This window comes from Pteropus medius, unplaced genomic scaffold (assembly GCF_902729225.1).
Source record: "Pteropus medius unplaced genomic scaffold, Ma_sr-lr_union100, whole genome shotgun sequence".
Lineage (NCBI taxonomy): Eukaryota > Metazoa > Chordata > Mammalia > Chiroptera > Pteropodidae > Pteropus > Pteropus medius.
The window spans coordinates 39,457,304-39,475,745 of record NW_024340849.1 but is presented as its reverse complement, the minus strand read 5'-3'; the positions used below and the strand labels follow the sequence as shown (position 1 = coordinate 39,475,745).

The window sequence follows — 18,442 nt, the reverse complement described above, 5'->3', positions numbered from 1 at the left end:
ATATACTGATCATATATATCTCTATATACCTATATATCAGGTACTATAAGTAAATCTGCTTTTTCACGGTAGCCTCCTAGGTTGCTCTTCTAAGTTCACATTTTTTGTACTTTTTCATTATATGACACCTGCCTCCCCATTCAGATACTGAAATAGTAATTTGTTTTCTTATACAAGCTAAGTGGAAAAGAACTTAGCTTAATCATGTTATGGTGAAGTAAGCACAAAAGCTGATGTAAATAGGAAAATTGAGCAAAGAATAAAAAGACTGTACTTTGTTCTATATTTCATAAAATTGATTAGAAAAATCAAATGAATTCTTTTTGGGTATAAATATTTTAAAAATGAAATGTGTTTATGTACATTTTAAATAGTAGATATTCGTTATAGTCCCCTCTTCTCCTTTTTTAGCATGTGTTTCTGAAAATATAATGGTAAAGATCCAAGCATTTTAATTTTGAACTTTAAAAGAAGCTAAAAGTAAGTAAAGTATGACCTATCTGAAGATCAGGTTTAGTTTTTAATGGGTGCTTTTGAAAGCAATGTTTAGTGTGACTTTTGACTTCTGCTGAGGATATGTTTTAAATGAATATTTTTGCCTATTTTAGGTACTGAGCTATATTTGAAGTTTTCAGGGGTGATTTTTCTGGTTTCTTTTCTTCTTAGTCTGATCTAAAGTGTGTCCAGGATGCCAAAGGAGGTTCGTTTTACAGAGATCACTGCCCTGTGCTAGGTGAGTTAGTAGACTAGAGAAAATTACTAAATAATGGGTCAGAGTTCATGGGATCAGAAAAATGTTTAAATCGAACTCTTAAAAACTATTTACCATTAAAGATATTTAAAGAAGTAACTTTTTGATTTTATTTTGGTTTTAAAAAATTGTTCTTTTTCGATGATTTATGTAGACATTGAATTGTCATAGCTTGAGAACTGAGATGCCATTTATGTCATAATATGTTTGAAACTTTTGTCTTTTAACCATAAACTTATATTGTTGAAAAATTTTGTGTTAGATTATCAATGTCATATCTCTTATGCTACTGAGAATAGGATCTGACAATTTAAAGTTTATAAATTCCTTAGAATTTGTGTAAAATTGCCTTCTTAATACAAGAACAGCTCCAAGATTAGGGTAATATAATACATATAATTTTACATATCATTAAAATAAAAAAAGAATAAGAAAACCAAAATTTTTATTTTATAGATTTTTATTGTTGCCGTGATGAACATTTACCACATTCTTTTGATTAAGCCTTTAGTCTCTGAATGCTTTCCTTTCTCACTCATGTGAACTGTGTTCTTTCTAAATAATTATTGGATTTGCCTTTTTGCCAAAAAGTGCTGTAAAAGAATAATCTATATTTTTGATGAGATCATCCATTTCTCTTGCTTTCAGAAACTTTGTGTCTTGCCGTCACAAGAAAAGTGTAGAATCAACATACACATTTTGAATCTCTTATCGTAGTGTTTTATGATCATGAATCCTTTATCCCACTACTAGCTTTGAAAATAATCTAGGGAATGGACTTTGAAATATTTAAAAATGGTCTTTATGTAAAAATCACAAAAACCTTTGGTTAAAAAAAGTATTAAGCACTTCATTGTAAAAAATGATTCCATATTTCTCTTTAATGGTCTGTAGTTATTATGGCATTGATGCAGTGATAGACAACAGGTCTTTCATGCAGAAAAGTGAATATTTTCAGTACCCAGAGCTTTGTATTCTGATGTAGGGTTGCATAGTCTTTTATAGATTCTATTACTGTTCAGTCATCGTTGTAATTCATCATATTATTTCATTTTTTGAGTCTGAAGTTTTATTTTAAAGATCTCTAGTTCTAGAATCTGATATAGCATATTCTCAAAACATTTTAGGATTAGGTAGTAACAGAAAGTAAAAATCTAGAGCTTTTTCTTGTTTAAAAATAATGCAGTTGCATGTTGTTGCTGTGACTTTCCTTTTCCTTTGTCAACTCCCTCTGCAATTACAGGTGAGCAGAATGGTAACAGGAATCCTGGTGGATTGCAGATTGGTGACCTGGTAAATATAGATCTTGACCTAGAAATTGTACAGTCTTTGCAGCATGGTCATGGAGGATGGACTGATGGCATGTTTGAGACTTTAACTACAACTGGAACTGTGTGTGGCATTGATGAAGATCATGACATTGTAGTTCAGTATCCAAGTGGCAATAGGTTGGTGATATTTCCTTTTTTTAAAAAAATTATTTATTTAAATTAGTTTCAAGTATATAATACATTGGTTAGACATCTATATAGTTCATAAAACGATCCTCCCAGTTGCTTTTTCTTTCCCCTGGCCCTCCACCTAGCCATCATATTAATGCTAACTGCATTCCTTTTGCTATGCTCCCCATCCCCGTGACTTTCTATCAACTACTAATTTGTACTTTCTTAACTTTTCACCCCATTTCCCAGGCCCTCGAAACCCCTTCCCTCTATCTGTCACCAAATTGTCCACTATATTTGTGAGTCTGTTTTTGATTAGTTTGTTCTTTCTGTTCCTTAGATTCCGCATATAAATGAAATCATATGTAATTTATCTTTCTCTGGCTTATTTCATTCAGCATAATAACCTCATTTTTTTAAAGGCTGAGTAATATTCCATTGTATATATGAACCATAATTTCTTTATCCAATCGTCTGTTGATGGGCATTTAGGTGCTTCCATATCTTGGCTATTGTAAATTGTGCTGCCATGAATATTGGAGTGCATAGATCTTTAGAAATTATTGTTTTGGTTTTCTTTGGATAAATACCCAGAAGTGCAATTGCTGGGTCAAAAGGTATATCCATTTTTAATTTTTCGAGAAACCTCTACTGTTTTCCATAGTGGCTGTACCAATTTGCAGTCCACCAACAATATATGAGGGTTCCCTTTTCTCCACGTCCTTGCCAACACTTGCTGTTTTTTGATTTATTGATGATAGCCATTCTGACAGGTGTGAGGTGATATCTCATTGTGGTTTTAATTTGCATTTCTCTGATTGTTAGCGACCTTGAACATCTTTTCATATGTCTGTTAGCCATCTGTATTTCCTCTTTGGAGAAGTATCTGTTCAGATCTGCTGCCTATATTTTAATTGGACTGTTTGTTCTTTTTGTTGTTGAGTTGTATAAGTTCTTTATAAATTTTGGATATTAACCCCTTATCAGCAAATGTCTTCTCCCAAACAGTCGATTGTCTTTTTGTTTTGTTGATGGTTTCTTTTGCTGTACAAAAACTTTTTAGTTTGATGTAGTCCCATTTGTTTATTTTTTCTTTTGTTTCCCTTGCCTGAGGAGATATAGCTGAAAAGAAATTCCTATTAGTAATATCAGAGAGTTTACTGCCTATGTTTTCTTCTAGAAGTTTTATGGTTTTGAGTCTTACATTTAAGTCTTTAATCCATTTTGAGTCTATTATATACGGTGTAAGAAGGTAGTCCACCTTCCTTTTTTTACATGTCCAATTTTCCCATCACCATTTATTGAAGAGACTGTCTTTACCCCATTGTATATTCTTGCCTCCTTTGCCATATATTAAGTGAGAGTATAGGCGTGGATTTATTTCTGGGCTCTCTATTCTGTTCCATTGATAAGCGTATCTTTTTTTTTTTTTTGCCAGTACCATGCTGTTTTGATTACTGTAGCCCTGTAGTATAGTTTGATATCAGGTAGTGTGATACCTCCAACTTTGTTCTTCTTTCTCAAGATTGCCGTAGCAATTCGGAGTTTTTTATGGCTCCATATCAATTTTAGGATTGTTCTAGCTCTCTGAAAGTTGCTGTTAATATTTTGATAGGGATTGCATTGAATCTATAGATTGCTTTGGATACTATGGCCATTTTGACGACGTTGATTCTTCCTGCCCACGAACACGATATATGCTTCCATTTATTTGTATCTTCTTCAATTTCTTTTTTCAATGACTTGTAATTTCCTGAAAATAAGCCTTTTACCTTCTTGGTTAATTTGATTCCCAGGTATTTTATAGTTTTTGACGCAGTTGTAAGTGGGATTGTTTTCTTAATTTCTCTTTCTGAAAGTACATCATCGGTGTATAAAAATGCCACTGACTTTAGAATATTTATTTTGTAACCTGCTACTTTACTGAATTCATTGATCAGTTCTAACAGTTTTTTGGAATCTTTAGGGATTCTCTATATATCATGTCATCGGCAAATAACGAGAGTTTACTTCTTCCTTTCCAATTCGGATGCTTTTTATTTCTCTTTCTTGTCTTATTGCTGTGGCTAAGACTTCCAATACAATGTTGAAGAAGAGTGGTAAACGTTGGCATCCTTGTCTTGTTCCTGATCTTAAGGAAAATGCTTTTAGCCTTTCCCCATTGAGTATGGTGTTAGCTGTAAATTTGTCATATATGGCCTTTATTATGTTGAGGTATGTTCCCTCTGTTCCCACTTTGCTGAGTTTTTATCATAAATGGATGCTTGATTTTGTCGAACATTTTTTCTGCATCTATTGATATGATATGGTTTTTATCTTTCAATTTATTATTGTGGTGTATCACATTAATTGATTAGCAGATATTGTACCAACCTGGCATCTTGGGAATAAATCCAACTTGATCATGGTGTATGATATTTTTAATCTATTGCTGAATTCGGTTTGCTAATATTTTATTGAGGATTTTTGCATCAATGTTCATAAAAGATATTGGCATATAATTTTCTTTTTTTGTAATGTCTTTGTCTGGTTTTGGAATCAAGGTAATGGTGGCCTCATAAAAGGAGTTAGGGGGCCTTCCCTCTTGTTGAATTTTTTGGAATAGTTTGAGAAGAATAGGTGATAACTCTTCTTTGAATGTTTGGCAAAATTCACCTATGAAGCCATCTAGTCCAGGACTTGTTTTTTGAGAGGTTTTGATTACTGATTCTATTTTATTAGTGGTAATTGGTCAGTTTAGGTTTTTTGTTTGTTCTTGACTCAGTCTTGGGAGATTGTATATTTCTGGGAATGTGTCCATTTCTTCCAGATTGTCCAATTTGTTGGCATATAATTGCTCATAGTATTTTCTTATGATCCATTGTATTTCTGTGGAGTCTGTGGTTATTTCTCCTCTTTCATTTTTGACTTTATTTGAGTCGTCTCTCTTTTTTCGTTGATGAATCTGGCTCAGTGTCTGTCAATTTTGTTTATCCTTTCAAAGAACCATCTCTTGGTTTCATTAATCTTTTGTATTGTTTTCCTAGACTCTATGTCATTTATTTTCCACTCTGATCTTTATTATTTCTTTCCTTCCTGTATTCACTTTGGGCTTTGTTGTTGTTTTTTTTCTAGTTCTTTTAATTGTAAGGTTAGATTGTTTATTTGAGCTTTTTTCTTGTTTCTTGAGGTAGGCCTGTATTGCTATGAATTTCCCTCTGAGGACTGCTTTCACTGTGTTCGCCGTAGATTTTGAGCGTTGTGTTTTCATTTTTATTTGTCTCTAGATATCTTTTGATTTCTTCCTTGATCTCATTAATAACCCATTCATTGTTTAGTAGCATGTTATTTAGCCTCCATGTGTTTGTGTATTTTCCAGTTTTTTTCTTGTAGTTAATATCTAGTTTCATACTATTGTGACCAGAGAAGATGGTTGATGTGATGTCACTCTTCTTAAATTTATTGAGACTTGATTTGTGACCTAACATGTACTTTGTCCTTGAAAATGTTCCATGTGCTCTTGAGAAGAATGTATATTTTGTTGCTTTGGGGTAAAATGCTCTGAAAATATCTGTTAAGTCCATCTGGTCTAGTGTGTCTTTTAGGCCCATTGTTTCCTTGTTGATTCTTTGCCCAGAAGATCTGTCCATTGGTGTCAATGGGGTGTTAAAATCTCCTACTATGAGTATATTACTATTGATCTCTCCTTTTACGTCAGGCAATAATTGCTTTATGTATGTAGATGCTCCTGTGTTGGGTACGTATATGTTTACTAGGGTTATGTCCTCTTGATTTATTGCTCCCTTTATCATTATGTAATGCCCGTTTTTGTCTCTTATTATAGCTTTTGTTTTAAAGTCTATTTTATCTGATATAAGTATTGCTACCCCGGCTTTTTTTTCATTTTTGTTTGTGCGAAATATCTTTTTCCCTTTACTTTCAGTCTATAAGTGGCGTTTGATCTGAAGTGGGTCTCTTGTAGACAGCATATGCATGGGTCTTGTTTTCTTATCCATTCAGTTACTTTATGTCTTTTGATTGGAACGTTTAATTTGTTTACATTTAAAATGATTACTGATAGGTACATTGTTACTGCCATTTTATTATTCATATTTGTTATTTCTATTTTCTTTTTTATTCTTTCTCTTTTTACAGAAGACCTTCTAACATTTCTTGTAATGCTGGCTTGTTGGTGATGAATTCTTTAAGGTTTTTTCTGTCTGGGAAGCTCTTTATCTCACCTTCCATTTTAATCGAAAGCCTTGCTAGGTAGAGTGTTCATGGTTGTAGATTCTTATTTTTCATTCCCTTCTGGCCTGCAAAGTTCATTGAAAAGTTAACAGACATTCTTATGGGGGTACCCTTGTAAGTAACCAGCTTCCTTTCTCTTGCCGCTTTTAAGATTCTCTTTTTGTCTTTGACCTTTGGCATTTTTAATTATATGTGTCTTGGTGTAGGTCTGTTTGAATTCCTCTTGTTTGGAATTCTTTGTGCCTCCTGAACTTGTATGTCTAATTCCTTTGCCAGGTTAGGGAAGTTTTCCGTCATTATTTCTTAAAATAGAATCTCAATCCCTTGCTCTCTATCTTGCTCTTCAGGTACTCCTATGATCTGGATATTTTTACGCTTCATGTTGTCCCAGAGGTCTCTTAAACTATCCCCAATTTTTAAAATTCTTTTTTTCTTTTTGTTGTTCTGATTGGGTGTATTCTGTTACCTTGTCTTACAATTCGCTGATTCAGTCTTCTGCTTCGTCCAGTCTACTGTTGAATCCTTCTAGTGTATTCCTCATTTCAGTCTGGTTCTTTTTTATGGTTTCTATGTCCTTTTTCATACTGTTGAGGTTCTCATTGTGCTCATTCATTCTCCCCATAAGTTTGTTGAGCATCCTTATAATCATTATTTCGAACTTTGTCTCTGGTAGGTTGCTTGCCTTCATTTCATTTAGTTTATTTTCTGGAGCTTTTTCCTGTTGTTTCAGGATAAAAGTTGTCGTGTGGGCACTGACCCCACTGAGTTAGTTTTGCTCTAGCGGACTTGTGTTGCAACCACCCTTTGTGTATATCACTAAAGGGACTAGTCAGGAGTTGCTCCATTGTGGTCTGGTGCCAGCCTCCAGATGCGTTGGTTTTGTGGCCCCTTGGGAGGGGTTCCTCCATAAGTCAAAGTCAGCCGCTGCTTTCGATTGCTCAGGGCTACCTGGTGAGAACTACAAAGTCATCTGCAGATGGTTGTTGCCTATGCTGGATCTATAGGTAAGTGGAAGAGACAACACTGTAGGCAGCGGTTGGTTATTCCCCGTCTCTGACCTAGGACAGTGTAGCAGAGGGACCAGTGCTCTTCAATGCCTGACACTGCCTGTCAGTTGCCTGTAAGTCTCTGAAACTGGATGAGCCTCTGGGTGATATTCGTGTTGGGTGGCGCAGGGACCCTGGGAGTCTCCTGGGTCTATTGAGTAAATTTTCCCCTGCCACTACAGTGTCAGTTTACATGCCAACACTGTCTCTGTGGCTCCCTGTACCACTCCAATTGCAACAAGGTCAGCTGCTGCCCATCCTGGGCCTAAATGCGCTACCCCACTTCAGGGGCATACGCCTATCAATGTGCAGTGGGCACTTTGTGTATTTGATGGGGCAGGAGCTTAGGGAACCAAGGGTCATCAGGCCAATACAGACTCCTGCAATCCCTTCAAGAGATATTGCAGCTCGTATAGGCAGCAGTGGTCTGCCCACAACTGTTTTCCTTGAAATGCACTTATTGCACTAGCCAAGGTCTGTTGCCTGTGCTAACTGCACAACCCCAGAGCCAAACAGGGCACAAGAGGCTGCTTGTCAATAGGCTGCAGGTACTTTGTGGCTTGGGTGAAGTGGGATTTCAGGGAGACAAGGTCCATTCGGCTAATACAACCTCAGTTTTGCTGAAACTTCTGGCTTGGGTGTTCCTGTGGCTATGATGTGGTTTCTTTATATTATCAGATGTAGGTGTTATGATCAGTTGGATTTCAGGTGATTCTCCATGTAGATCATTTTATAATTCGGTTGTAATTTCAATGCGCACCTGCCACGGCTGCCTGCCTGGCCCGTACCTGGGACGAGAGGGAGGGGAATGGATCCGGACTGTGGATGCCTCAGACAGGGGGGCTCCGGGCTCAGCCTTGGTGATGTCTCTGGGGCTGAGGGGCTCCGGGGAAGGGGGGTAGTGGGGGATCATGACATCCTCATGGACTGCCTCAGGGGTTGGTGATAATTTTTTAATATTCAGTAATGGCAAATAAATTTAGTATATAAAGCAAATAAACAAAAATTTAAAAAAATTTTTAAAAAGCCTTAAACAAAGCAAATAATATGATATAATTAAAGACTCTTTAAAGGTAGCTCTAGGTAGATAAAAATCTAGAATATGTTGGTAAGGTAGAGGGGAACAAATGACAAAAAGACTGTGTGTGTGAATTTATATGAATATCTTTATGTTCTGTGCACTTTTTTTCTTCAGGGAGCAGAATACATTGTATCATTATTAGGTCCAAGTGTAGCAAAAAGTTCTGCGATCATGTGGACTCCTCTGGCTTATGTCTCCGGGGTTGTTATCTCTTGGTAACACAGCTCTCTCTTGCCACAGACGTGTGCACACACTATGCCTTCTCAGCAATATAGAATTGCATGCATTTCCTCACTTCTGTTCCTTCACACATGCCATTGCCTCCATGCAGAATACCCTTTCCTCCTTTTCTTTTTCTCTAGATTAACTCCTCTTCATCCTACAAATATTGAGCTTGTATACTTTGGGAACTGCCTTTCTCCTTCCTTTGTTTATGCATATGTTATTCATCTGTTTAGGTTTCCTATTATATATTAAAATGGTTATTTGATCTCTAAGTTGTGAGTTTCTTGGAGATTGTGCCTATGCCTTTTATTTATTTGCCCTTAAGGACCAAAATATATCCAATTTACTTGTATGTTTATGGTATTTTAAAGAAAAGCAGTAGTTAAATTGAGTGATTTTCAACTTTATTACTGACATGTACATAGAGGGGTTATATAGAGAATAAGAAAAATTAACATTTAGTTGCTTACCAAAGTGTAGAATTAACTTTTGATTGTATTCAAATCTTATAACATCATATCAGGGGATGCAGAAAAAGCATTTTACAAATTCAGCACTTTCATGATAAAAACTCTAAATAAACTAAGACTGGAAAGGAATTTCTTCAACCTGGTGAAGGGCATTTATGAAGAACCCACAGCTAACATAATACTTAATGGTGAAAGACTAAACGCCTTTTCCTTATAACCAGGAACAGAACAAGATTGTCTATTCTCCCCACTTCTATTCAGTATTGTCCTATAGAGTATAGCTGGGGCAGTTAGGCAAGAAAAAGAAATAAAAGGAAGACATAAGAGAAAGAAAGAAGTTAAACTATCTCTATTAACAGGTGACATGATCTTATGTATAAAAAAACCTAAAGAATACACAAACTATTGGAACTAATCAATGAGTTCAGCAAAGTTGTCGGATACAAGATCAATATAGAAAAAGCAATTATATTTCTGTACACTAGCAATGAAGAATCTGAAAATGAAATTAAGAAAACAATTCCATTTACAGTAGTATCACAGGGAATAAAACACTTAAGAATAAATTTAGCCCCCAAAGTATAAGACTTGCACACTGAAAACTGTAAAACATTGTTGAAGGAAATTAAAGACATAAATAAATGGAAAGACATCTCATATTTATGGATTGGAAGATTTAATATTGTTTAGATGGTGTATTAGTTTCCTAGGGTTGCTGTAACAAATTTCTAGAAACTGAGTGGCTTCAAACAATAGAAATTTATTTTTTCACTATTCTGGAGGCTAGAAGTCCAAAGTCAAGGTGTCATCAAGATCGAGCTCTTCTGGAGTCTCTAAAGTGCAGTCTGTTCTATCCCTTTCTCCTACCTTATGGTTGCTAACAATTCTTGGTTCCTTGGCTTTCATAGATGCATCACTCATTTCTCTGCCTCTGTCTTCACTGGCCTTCTCTCCTGTAAATTTGTGTGTCACTGTGTCTTCACATGACCTTTTTAACCCCTGGGTACAAATTTTATTTTTAAATGCATTCAAATCAATCTCTAGTCGAGTTCGGATAGTTGTAGGGAGATCATTTGAGACTTAGACATAAATAATCTCTCAGCTCACTATTTTATTTTTGTCAAGCCAACATTTGTAGCTTAACCATCCATGGGGAAAGAACGCTGGGGAGACATAAAAGAAAGTTAATTGAGCTCATGGAAATTCTGAAATCTTTGACATAGAAAATGATCAAAAGCTGTTTTCATGTGACCTTATAAGGACACCAGTCATTGGATTTAGGGACTACCCTAATCCATATGACTTCATTTTAACTTGGTTACATCTGTAAAGACCCTATTTCTAAATATGATCACATTCAGAGGTTTCAGGGATTAGGATGTCAACAGTGCAATCCCTATCAAAATCCTAGTGCCTTTTTTTTTTTTTAACAGAAATTCACAGATTGATCTTTAAATTCTTATGGAAATTCAAGGGACTCAGAATAGCCAAAACAATTTGAAAGAGAAGAACAAAGTTTTGAGGACTCACATTTTCTGATTTCAAAATTTACTACAAAACTACAGTAATCAATGTATTACTGACATAAAGATAGACATGTAGACTGATGGAATAAAATTTAGAGTCCTGAAATAAGCCCTTGCATTTAAGGTCAGTTGATTTTTGATAAGGGTCCAACACAGCTCAATGGAGGAAAGAATAGTCTTTGGTACTACAATGGTACTAACATTGTATACAAATACAAATCATTGTATTGTACACCCGAAACTAACAATGCTTAATGTCAGTTATACCTTACTTAAAAAAAAAAACTACAGTAAAAAAAGGGCTGAGTCAACTAGATATCATCGTACAAAAGAATGAAATTGGACCCCTGCTACACACCATATAGTATTAAGTCAAAATGCATCACAGATCTAGAAATGAGCTAAAAATATGAAATTCTTAGAGTAAAACATAGGCATAAATCTTCATGACATTGGATTAGACAGTGATTTCTTAGATATGACACCTAAAGTAGAAACAGCCAAAGAAAAAATGAATAAATTGGAGGATAGAAATCTAAGGTCAAGGTGCCTTCACCAGAGTTGGTTTCGGTGAGACCACTTCCTGGCTTGTAGACGACTGCCTTCTCATTATGTCCTCACATAGCCTTTTCTCTGTGCATGCTCAAAAAGAGACATTTCCAGTACCCCTTCCTAGTCTTATGAGGTCACCTATCCTGTCAGATTAGCACCCCACCTTTATGACCTCATTTTAGCTTAGTAACTTCCTTAAAAGCCCTGTCTCCAAATGCCGTCACATTAGGAGTTAGAGCTTCAACATACTAATTTTGGAATGACACAAATCATTCTATACATTCCATACACTCATGAAAAGATGCTCGACATTATTAGTTATTAGGGAAATGCAATTCAAAACCACAAATGAGATACCACTTCATATTACTAGAATGACTAGAATAAAAAAGTCAGATAATTACAAGTGTTGGTGAAGGTGTAGAAAAATTAGAACTGAATCCTCATACATTGATAGTAGGACTGTGAAGTGGTCTTGATGCTGTGGAAAACAGTTTATAGAGTCACCATATGACCACTCTGAGGTTTATACCCAAGAGAATTGAAAACATTTGTCTACACAGAAACCTGTATATGAATATTTGTAGAAGCATTATTCATAACAGCCAAAGGTGGAAATAACCCAAAGGTCTGTCAGCTGATGAATGGATAAAATATGATGTCTATACAGTGGAATATTATATTTGGCCATAAAAAGGATTGGAGTACTGGCATAATGTTGCAACATAGATAAATCTTGGAAGCGTTACGCTAAGTGAAAGAAGCCAGTCACAAAAGGTCACATATAATGTTATTTTATTTATATAAAATGTCTAGAATAAGCAAATCCATCGAAACAAAGTATATTACTAGTTGTTGGGCGTAGGGAGGGAGTGAATGCAGAGTGACTGCTAATAATTAGGGGGTATCATTTTGTGGTGATGAAAATGAAATTAGCGGTGCTTGGTTGTACAACTCTGAATATACAAAAAACCACTGAATTATATACTTTAAGTGAACGAATTGTATGGTGTGTGAATTATATCTCAATAAAGCTGTTAATAAAAAGAAAAAATCTTAACAGTTTAAGTTTGGATTAGCATATACTAACATATTTTGTGTTAAATATTACCTTATTTGGAAATGTTAGGTTAACACAAATTAGGAGTATTACTCACAGAATTCTTTTTTGGTTAAAACTCTTTCTTGGGCAATGGTGTTAAGAGTAATAATGACATTTGAATTCTAGAAAATAATCATTTTTTTTTTTATTCAACAAAAATTTATTAAGTACTAACTTACTAAGTACTGTGTTAGGCCCTAGGATAAGGGCTGCAATTAAAACAACAATTAAGACATGGTCTCCTGCTTTGGAGGGATTCTCTTTTAGTTTAGATAGGTAAAACTGGAAATAACTACTATAGTGTTGTAAGTAATTATGATAGGTGAGTATTCAGGATATTCTGAAGGTACAAAAGAAGAGTGGTCATTTCAGCTGGGCAAATGATAGAAAACTTCAGAGAGAAAATTACAATTAGAATAAGTTTGAAAGATTGACTTGGTTTTCACTAAGGCAGGTTAACACTGTAGGCAGAGGGAACAATTTGAATAAATACTGCTGTGTTCATGCACCCTAATAGGTCTTGTAAATTCTGGAACATTGAGTGAGGTAAAGGGCATTGTGATTGATAAAACTGAAAAGAAAACTTCGTGCATCTTATTTTTATTTTTAACTTGTCAGAGGCACTTGTTTTTGTGGTTGCTTTAGAAAGCCAAGTTTGCATGGTTACAGATTTTAGTAAACAGGTTTTTATATATTGTGACCTTTCTCAAAGTTTTTATGTGCTAATGACTATATTGTAAAAGCTTATTTGACTGGGGAACCTTTTTTCTTTGGAGTGCTATTTGGAGCTAGGAGAAATGTGTTACACATTGTGGTACAACTATTTAATGGAATATTAAATAGTCAATAAAATGGTCATTATGAAAATGGTAGCAGCACAGAAAAATGCTTATGTATAGGAAAGAAATTAGATCCCAAATTTGTTTTTGCTACAGTGATTACAATCATGTAAAATGCCCAAGCATGACATATTAAAACTGAATACTATTTTTATGAGATTGGCAGTGGTATGGGGAAATGGTGTACTCTTTGCAGAGCAGTTTGGCTCTATCAGAATTATAAACAAATGCATACTTTGATTAGTTCTTCTAAGAATCTCTAATGAAATACTGACCTCATGTGGACAAGATATACATAAAAGGATATTCTTTATTGTTTACGATAGTGAAAATTTGGAAATACTGTAAATGATAGTAGGAAGCAGGTTAAGTACATTAGTGTATTTTCATGCTATGGAATATTCTGTAGCCATTAAATTGAAATAAATAGGTCCATGCCTGTGAAATTAAAAAATAAATCTTCCAAGATGCATTCTCTAAGAAAAAAGAATTCAGAATTATATGATTCCATTTATGGAAAAGAAAACTCTCTACATTATGACTACTACTCAGCATATTGATAAAAGATCTGCAAGGATATACAATAGAATATTAACAGTGGTTTCTAGTAGGGTGGGGAATGATGATCCAGGCATGATGTATAAAATGGAACTTTCGTTTGTCAGCAGAAATTCCCAGTCTGAGATGTGGAAAGAGGAGAAATTTTATTCAGATGAACAGTTTGCGAAACAAATGCAGCCTCTGGTAGAAGCCAAAAGTAGGCTCCACCCAGTCAAAGGGCAGGCCACCTTTCCTGCCCTGGTTCCCGATCTGTCCATTTTTATGCAAATGAGTTCACATTGCACAGTTCTGATTGGATTGGTCCAAATAGTATGGTACTGATTAGGCAGAGTTGTGTGTTCTGGTTGGCCTATGTAGAGGCAAAAGAGGAATAGCTACTCAGCTCTTATAGACAGGGCAGTTCTCAATCCATTGGTCAAAAGAAGATACCAGGAGCTCCTTCATAAGGGTTGACTCAGAAGGCAGGAACACAGTGCAGGAGGCTAGTAGCTGTCTGTGGCTTTTCCCTTCTATGCAGTGTGCATGAGAGGCCTCTATCAGCAAAGGCTGCTAAACTCTGGTTATGAATTTGGGTTCAGTTAACCACGAGGAATCCTTGGCAGATATATTCCTTCTCAAAGATCACACACTTTATGTGTTTCTGAAATGTTTTAATTTTTAACAATGACTATGTATTTTATAACAATTTTTTAAAACATGCAGTGGAGAATAAATCTAGATAGAAATATATTAGGGTGGTAAGACTATGATGACTTTTTCCAAATTTGTGTTATAAAATTATAAAAAGAAAGATCATTCAGGATGTAATTGCAAAGGATTGTTTTACTGTTTATGTTATAAGACTTTTCACCCTGCAATGTTTAACAAAAAATGTTGTGTTAAAATAAACTTACCCATTTTGAGTTTTGGCTTTGATCTTTAGGTGGACGTTCAATCCTGCTGTTCTCACTAAAGCAAACATTGTCCGAAGCGGGGATGCTGCTCAAGGTGCAGAAGGAGGCACCTCACAGTTTCAAGTTGGTGATCTTGTACAAGTTTGTTATGATCTGGAAAGAATTAAACTTCTACAAAGAGGACACGGAGAATGGGCTGAAGCTATGCTTCCAGTAAGTATATAGAAAATAGTTTTGGATTAGGAATTATATTATGCTTATGTAGTTTTTAAAGATACTTTAATTTTTAGAAATGAAAGTAGCATAATCCTTCAAGAATTATATTCATTGTCAGCTAGGCATACTTATGCCTTTTATTTTTCAATTTATTTCAGTTAAATTAGCCAGAGAAGGTCCAAAAAAGGCTACAGTTAGTATTTTTGATAGAGCTGTTAGTGGAAAATATAATGTAGAGATAGGGCAGTGGGACTAAATATTATTATTTAAAATTATTACGGGAGACACAAGGTAAGTAGAAGAACACATGAATGACTAATTTCAGTATTGTATATACTAGGAGACCAATAGATAATACATAAATAATTTTAAAAGAGGAAATGAGAATCTGCGTATATATGTATATGCACATATATGTATATGGCTATTATTATAATATTAGGACAATATAGTTTAATATAAAATTTTAATACAATCTTTATATTTAAAAAATGGAAAGTTTAATCATAAAGTTAAAAAAAGTATTCATATATAAAAAGTTGAATATGATATAGGGGAAGGTAGAAGGAAGGTAGAAGGAAGGTGTCCTTGAATATGTCTTGTTTTATAGATTTGAAACCATGTATGTATTTTATACAATTATAAAACAAAATCAAATTCAAAAAGGAAACTTCTAAAAGAAAATAAAATGAAACAAATAAACCTGAGTGTGTCTCATTGTCATACAGAGAGAAAATTCCAGGTGATTTTTAAACACAGTAATTTATCTTTATATCCTTATGGGAAGAATATACACTACAGAACTGCATGGGAAAAGAAATATTAAGTAATTTTCAGAAATCTAATTGCGATAGTATTAATGTTTTTATTTTGAGATTGTCGTTTATGTAACATGACAAAAAAAAAAAAGAGTGGTTATATGATAATTCTAATTCTGTTATCTCCAGTGACCTTGAGAACCAGAATGATTAGAGTGGGAAAAGGAGATACAGATGTAATATAAAAGAGGTTATGTAAAAACTCTGTAGTCTTAGATTTGAATTGGAAGAGTGTTTGAACTCATGATTTATTTTATCTTTTAAAACAAAACAACTCCCATACCCATACCCATTTCCTAGCTCCGTCCATGAAAATACCTAGAAACAGTGACCATTCCAGTAACAATAACCAACCTTAGTGCTCAGATTATGGTCTTGAAATAGTCTTTCCTTCTGTAAAGAACTAAGGCTCTTTGGAAAAATGGTTAATTCTAGCTCTTTGACAGGAAATAAACAAGATGAGCCTCATACCAGATAGCAAGGAAGCTAATGAAGATTTTTAGATCATATTAAAAGGATCTAGCAGTTACCAAATACAAAGACAGATGAATCTATTAAACTATACCAATTAGCAAAATTCAAATTGTAAGAAACTTTATAGGATAAATAACCCTATTTCTTCAACAGATAATTTGCAGAGCAAAAGTATAGGTTTTACTTGGAACTTGATTTAAAGAAACTAAAAATTTTATCATTTATGAGGCAATTGGTAATTTGAACACTGGCTGGTATTTCATGTTAGAGTTATTGATAATTTGGGGCCGGTTGATAATAGTATTGTAGATACGTTTTTTAAAAAGAGTTTACATGATGAAATAATATAGGAAGGGAGAATGGGTAGGGGAAAACAAGATTGACCATGAGCTGAAAATTGTTAAAACTGGTTGATGGGTAAATGAGGATCTAATATACTATTGTCTACTTTTATGTGTTTGAGATTTTCTATAATGAACAGTTTAGGAGGGAGGAAACAAAGAATGCAGCCTCATAGAGTTTGATATGATGGAAGATTCCCAGTGAAAATGTCTAATGAGAAGTTAAAATTGGTGTGTATTGTGGGGCAAGGGGAGGGTTAAACAGGGCTAGAGAAGTATATTTTGGAGTCTTTGAATATAAGATGATAGTTGTCAAAGTAGATTAAGTTTTCAAGAAGAGTAAAAATGCAGGAATAAAATTTGGGGAGAATGAACAGATTTAAGGACTTGAAGAAGGAAAAGGAGCCAGTGAGTAGAGAATGGAACAGGCAGAAAGATTAGACTGTCATCCCAAAATCAAGGGAGTAGTTTCTGGAAGTTGGGGTTGGATGCTACGAAGAGGTCAAAAGAGAAAATAAATCAAGGGCAATTTCTTCTTTGTGTTAGAAAGTAGTAGTCAGGTATCACTGTTCTTCACTAATTTTCTAGTGTTATTTGCTATTCTGTTGTGCTTAAGAGAATGAGTTTTGGAACTGATTTTGAAATGGGACTAATAACAGCACTTACCTTTCAGGGTTATAGTATTAGGTGAGTCAATATATATAAAGCATTTGCCACATGGTAAGAGATGCTGTTGCTGGTTATCCTATACCTGATTGCCCTTTTTATTCCATATTAAATAAGCACGTTATTTCTGCACATTTACGTTTTTGATTAAGGCATGATTCCATAAAGGATTTAAACATAGATGTAAGTTTTGAACCCATTTTGGTTTAAATATATTTTTTTTAGAAATTAGATTTCATATTTTTAGGCTAGATTGGTGATGGATTTTATACTAGTTACGTTCTAAGTTCTCAAGATATATCTTATGGGGTTAAAAAAGAAGGGTTGAATATCAAAAAGCAAAATTTTGTGAACTTTTATGAATAAAAGACACTCATGATTTATTTTCTTATATTCTTGTGGAAGTATAGTTTTATTTATAGAAATATTTTTTAAGGATATTTATTAAAGTTTGTAACTAATCAGTTGAATATTGTTATCCTTCAAAAGTTTTTTTCTTTAAGAACAAAGTAAAATGAATCATTTAAACATGTAAAAACTGGTAACATTTTTATGGCATATACTTTAGACTTGGAAACATGAATATACTTTTTCTTAAAGACTTTAGGTAAAGTTGGCCGCGTACAACAGATTTATTCAGACAGTGACTTAAAGGTGGAAGTTTGTGGTACATCTTGGACATATAATCCAGCAGCAGTTTCTAAGGTGGCATCTGCAGGATCAGCCATTAGCAATGCATCTGGTGGTATGTTTTGGCTCATGCTTCTTTAAAAGTAATGTGGTTTACGTTAGAACCTTTGCTAATTCCCCAGTTCTCATACAGATAATATTGTATGTGTTCCTGGTTTTCTCCTAGATCACATAACTTCACTTGAATGTTAACTATCTTTTAAACTTTCACTAAAAGTTTTTTTTCCCCCCCATACAATGAACAGCCTTTGTCCTGGCAGAGGTAGGCACTGGAAAAGTTCCATAAATATATGCTTTTTCTTGGATATATCAAGGATTTCTCCACATCAAATCTAAGATACCTGAAATTCAACACTCTCCTCTTTGAAAAGAGTCAGAACTTTTGTGCCAGAGAACCATCATTTTCTAAGACTGTTTTCTTCTCATTTCCAACATCATTGGTTGCAGATGGCTTTCTTTCTGAATATTTTTACATATCAGCCATATTTTTTTTCTTACTATTCAATAAGAGTTATTATT

The 18,442-nt window shown here is 34.4% G+C and overlaps 1 protein-coding gene across 4 annotated transcripts in view; it reads left to right on the top strand.

Moving 5' to 3' along the window:
* MIB1 (MIB E3 ubiquitin protein ligase 1) overlaps window positions 1–18,442 on the top strand; it is a 114,581-nt gene that overhangs the window by 35,200 nt on the left and 60,939 nt on the right. For 3 of the 4 annotated variants that reach the window (XM_039844801.1, XM_039844785.1, XM_039844793.1), the window contains exons 5-8: window positions 667–733; window positions 1,995–2,199; window positions 14,748–14,931; window positions 17,834–17,978. In XM_039844801.1, the coding sequence (XP_039700735.1) occupies window positions 667–733; window positions 1,995–2,199; window positions 14,748–14,931; window positions 17,834–17,978 (601 nt within the window). The remainder of the gene's footprint in view (window positions 1–666; window positions 734–1,994; window positions 2,200–14,747; window positions 14,932–17,833; window positions 17,979–18,442) is intronic. The other variant, XM_039844810.1, reaches the window with a different exon arrangement.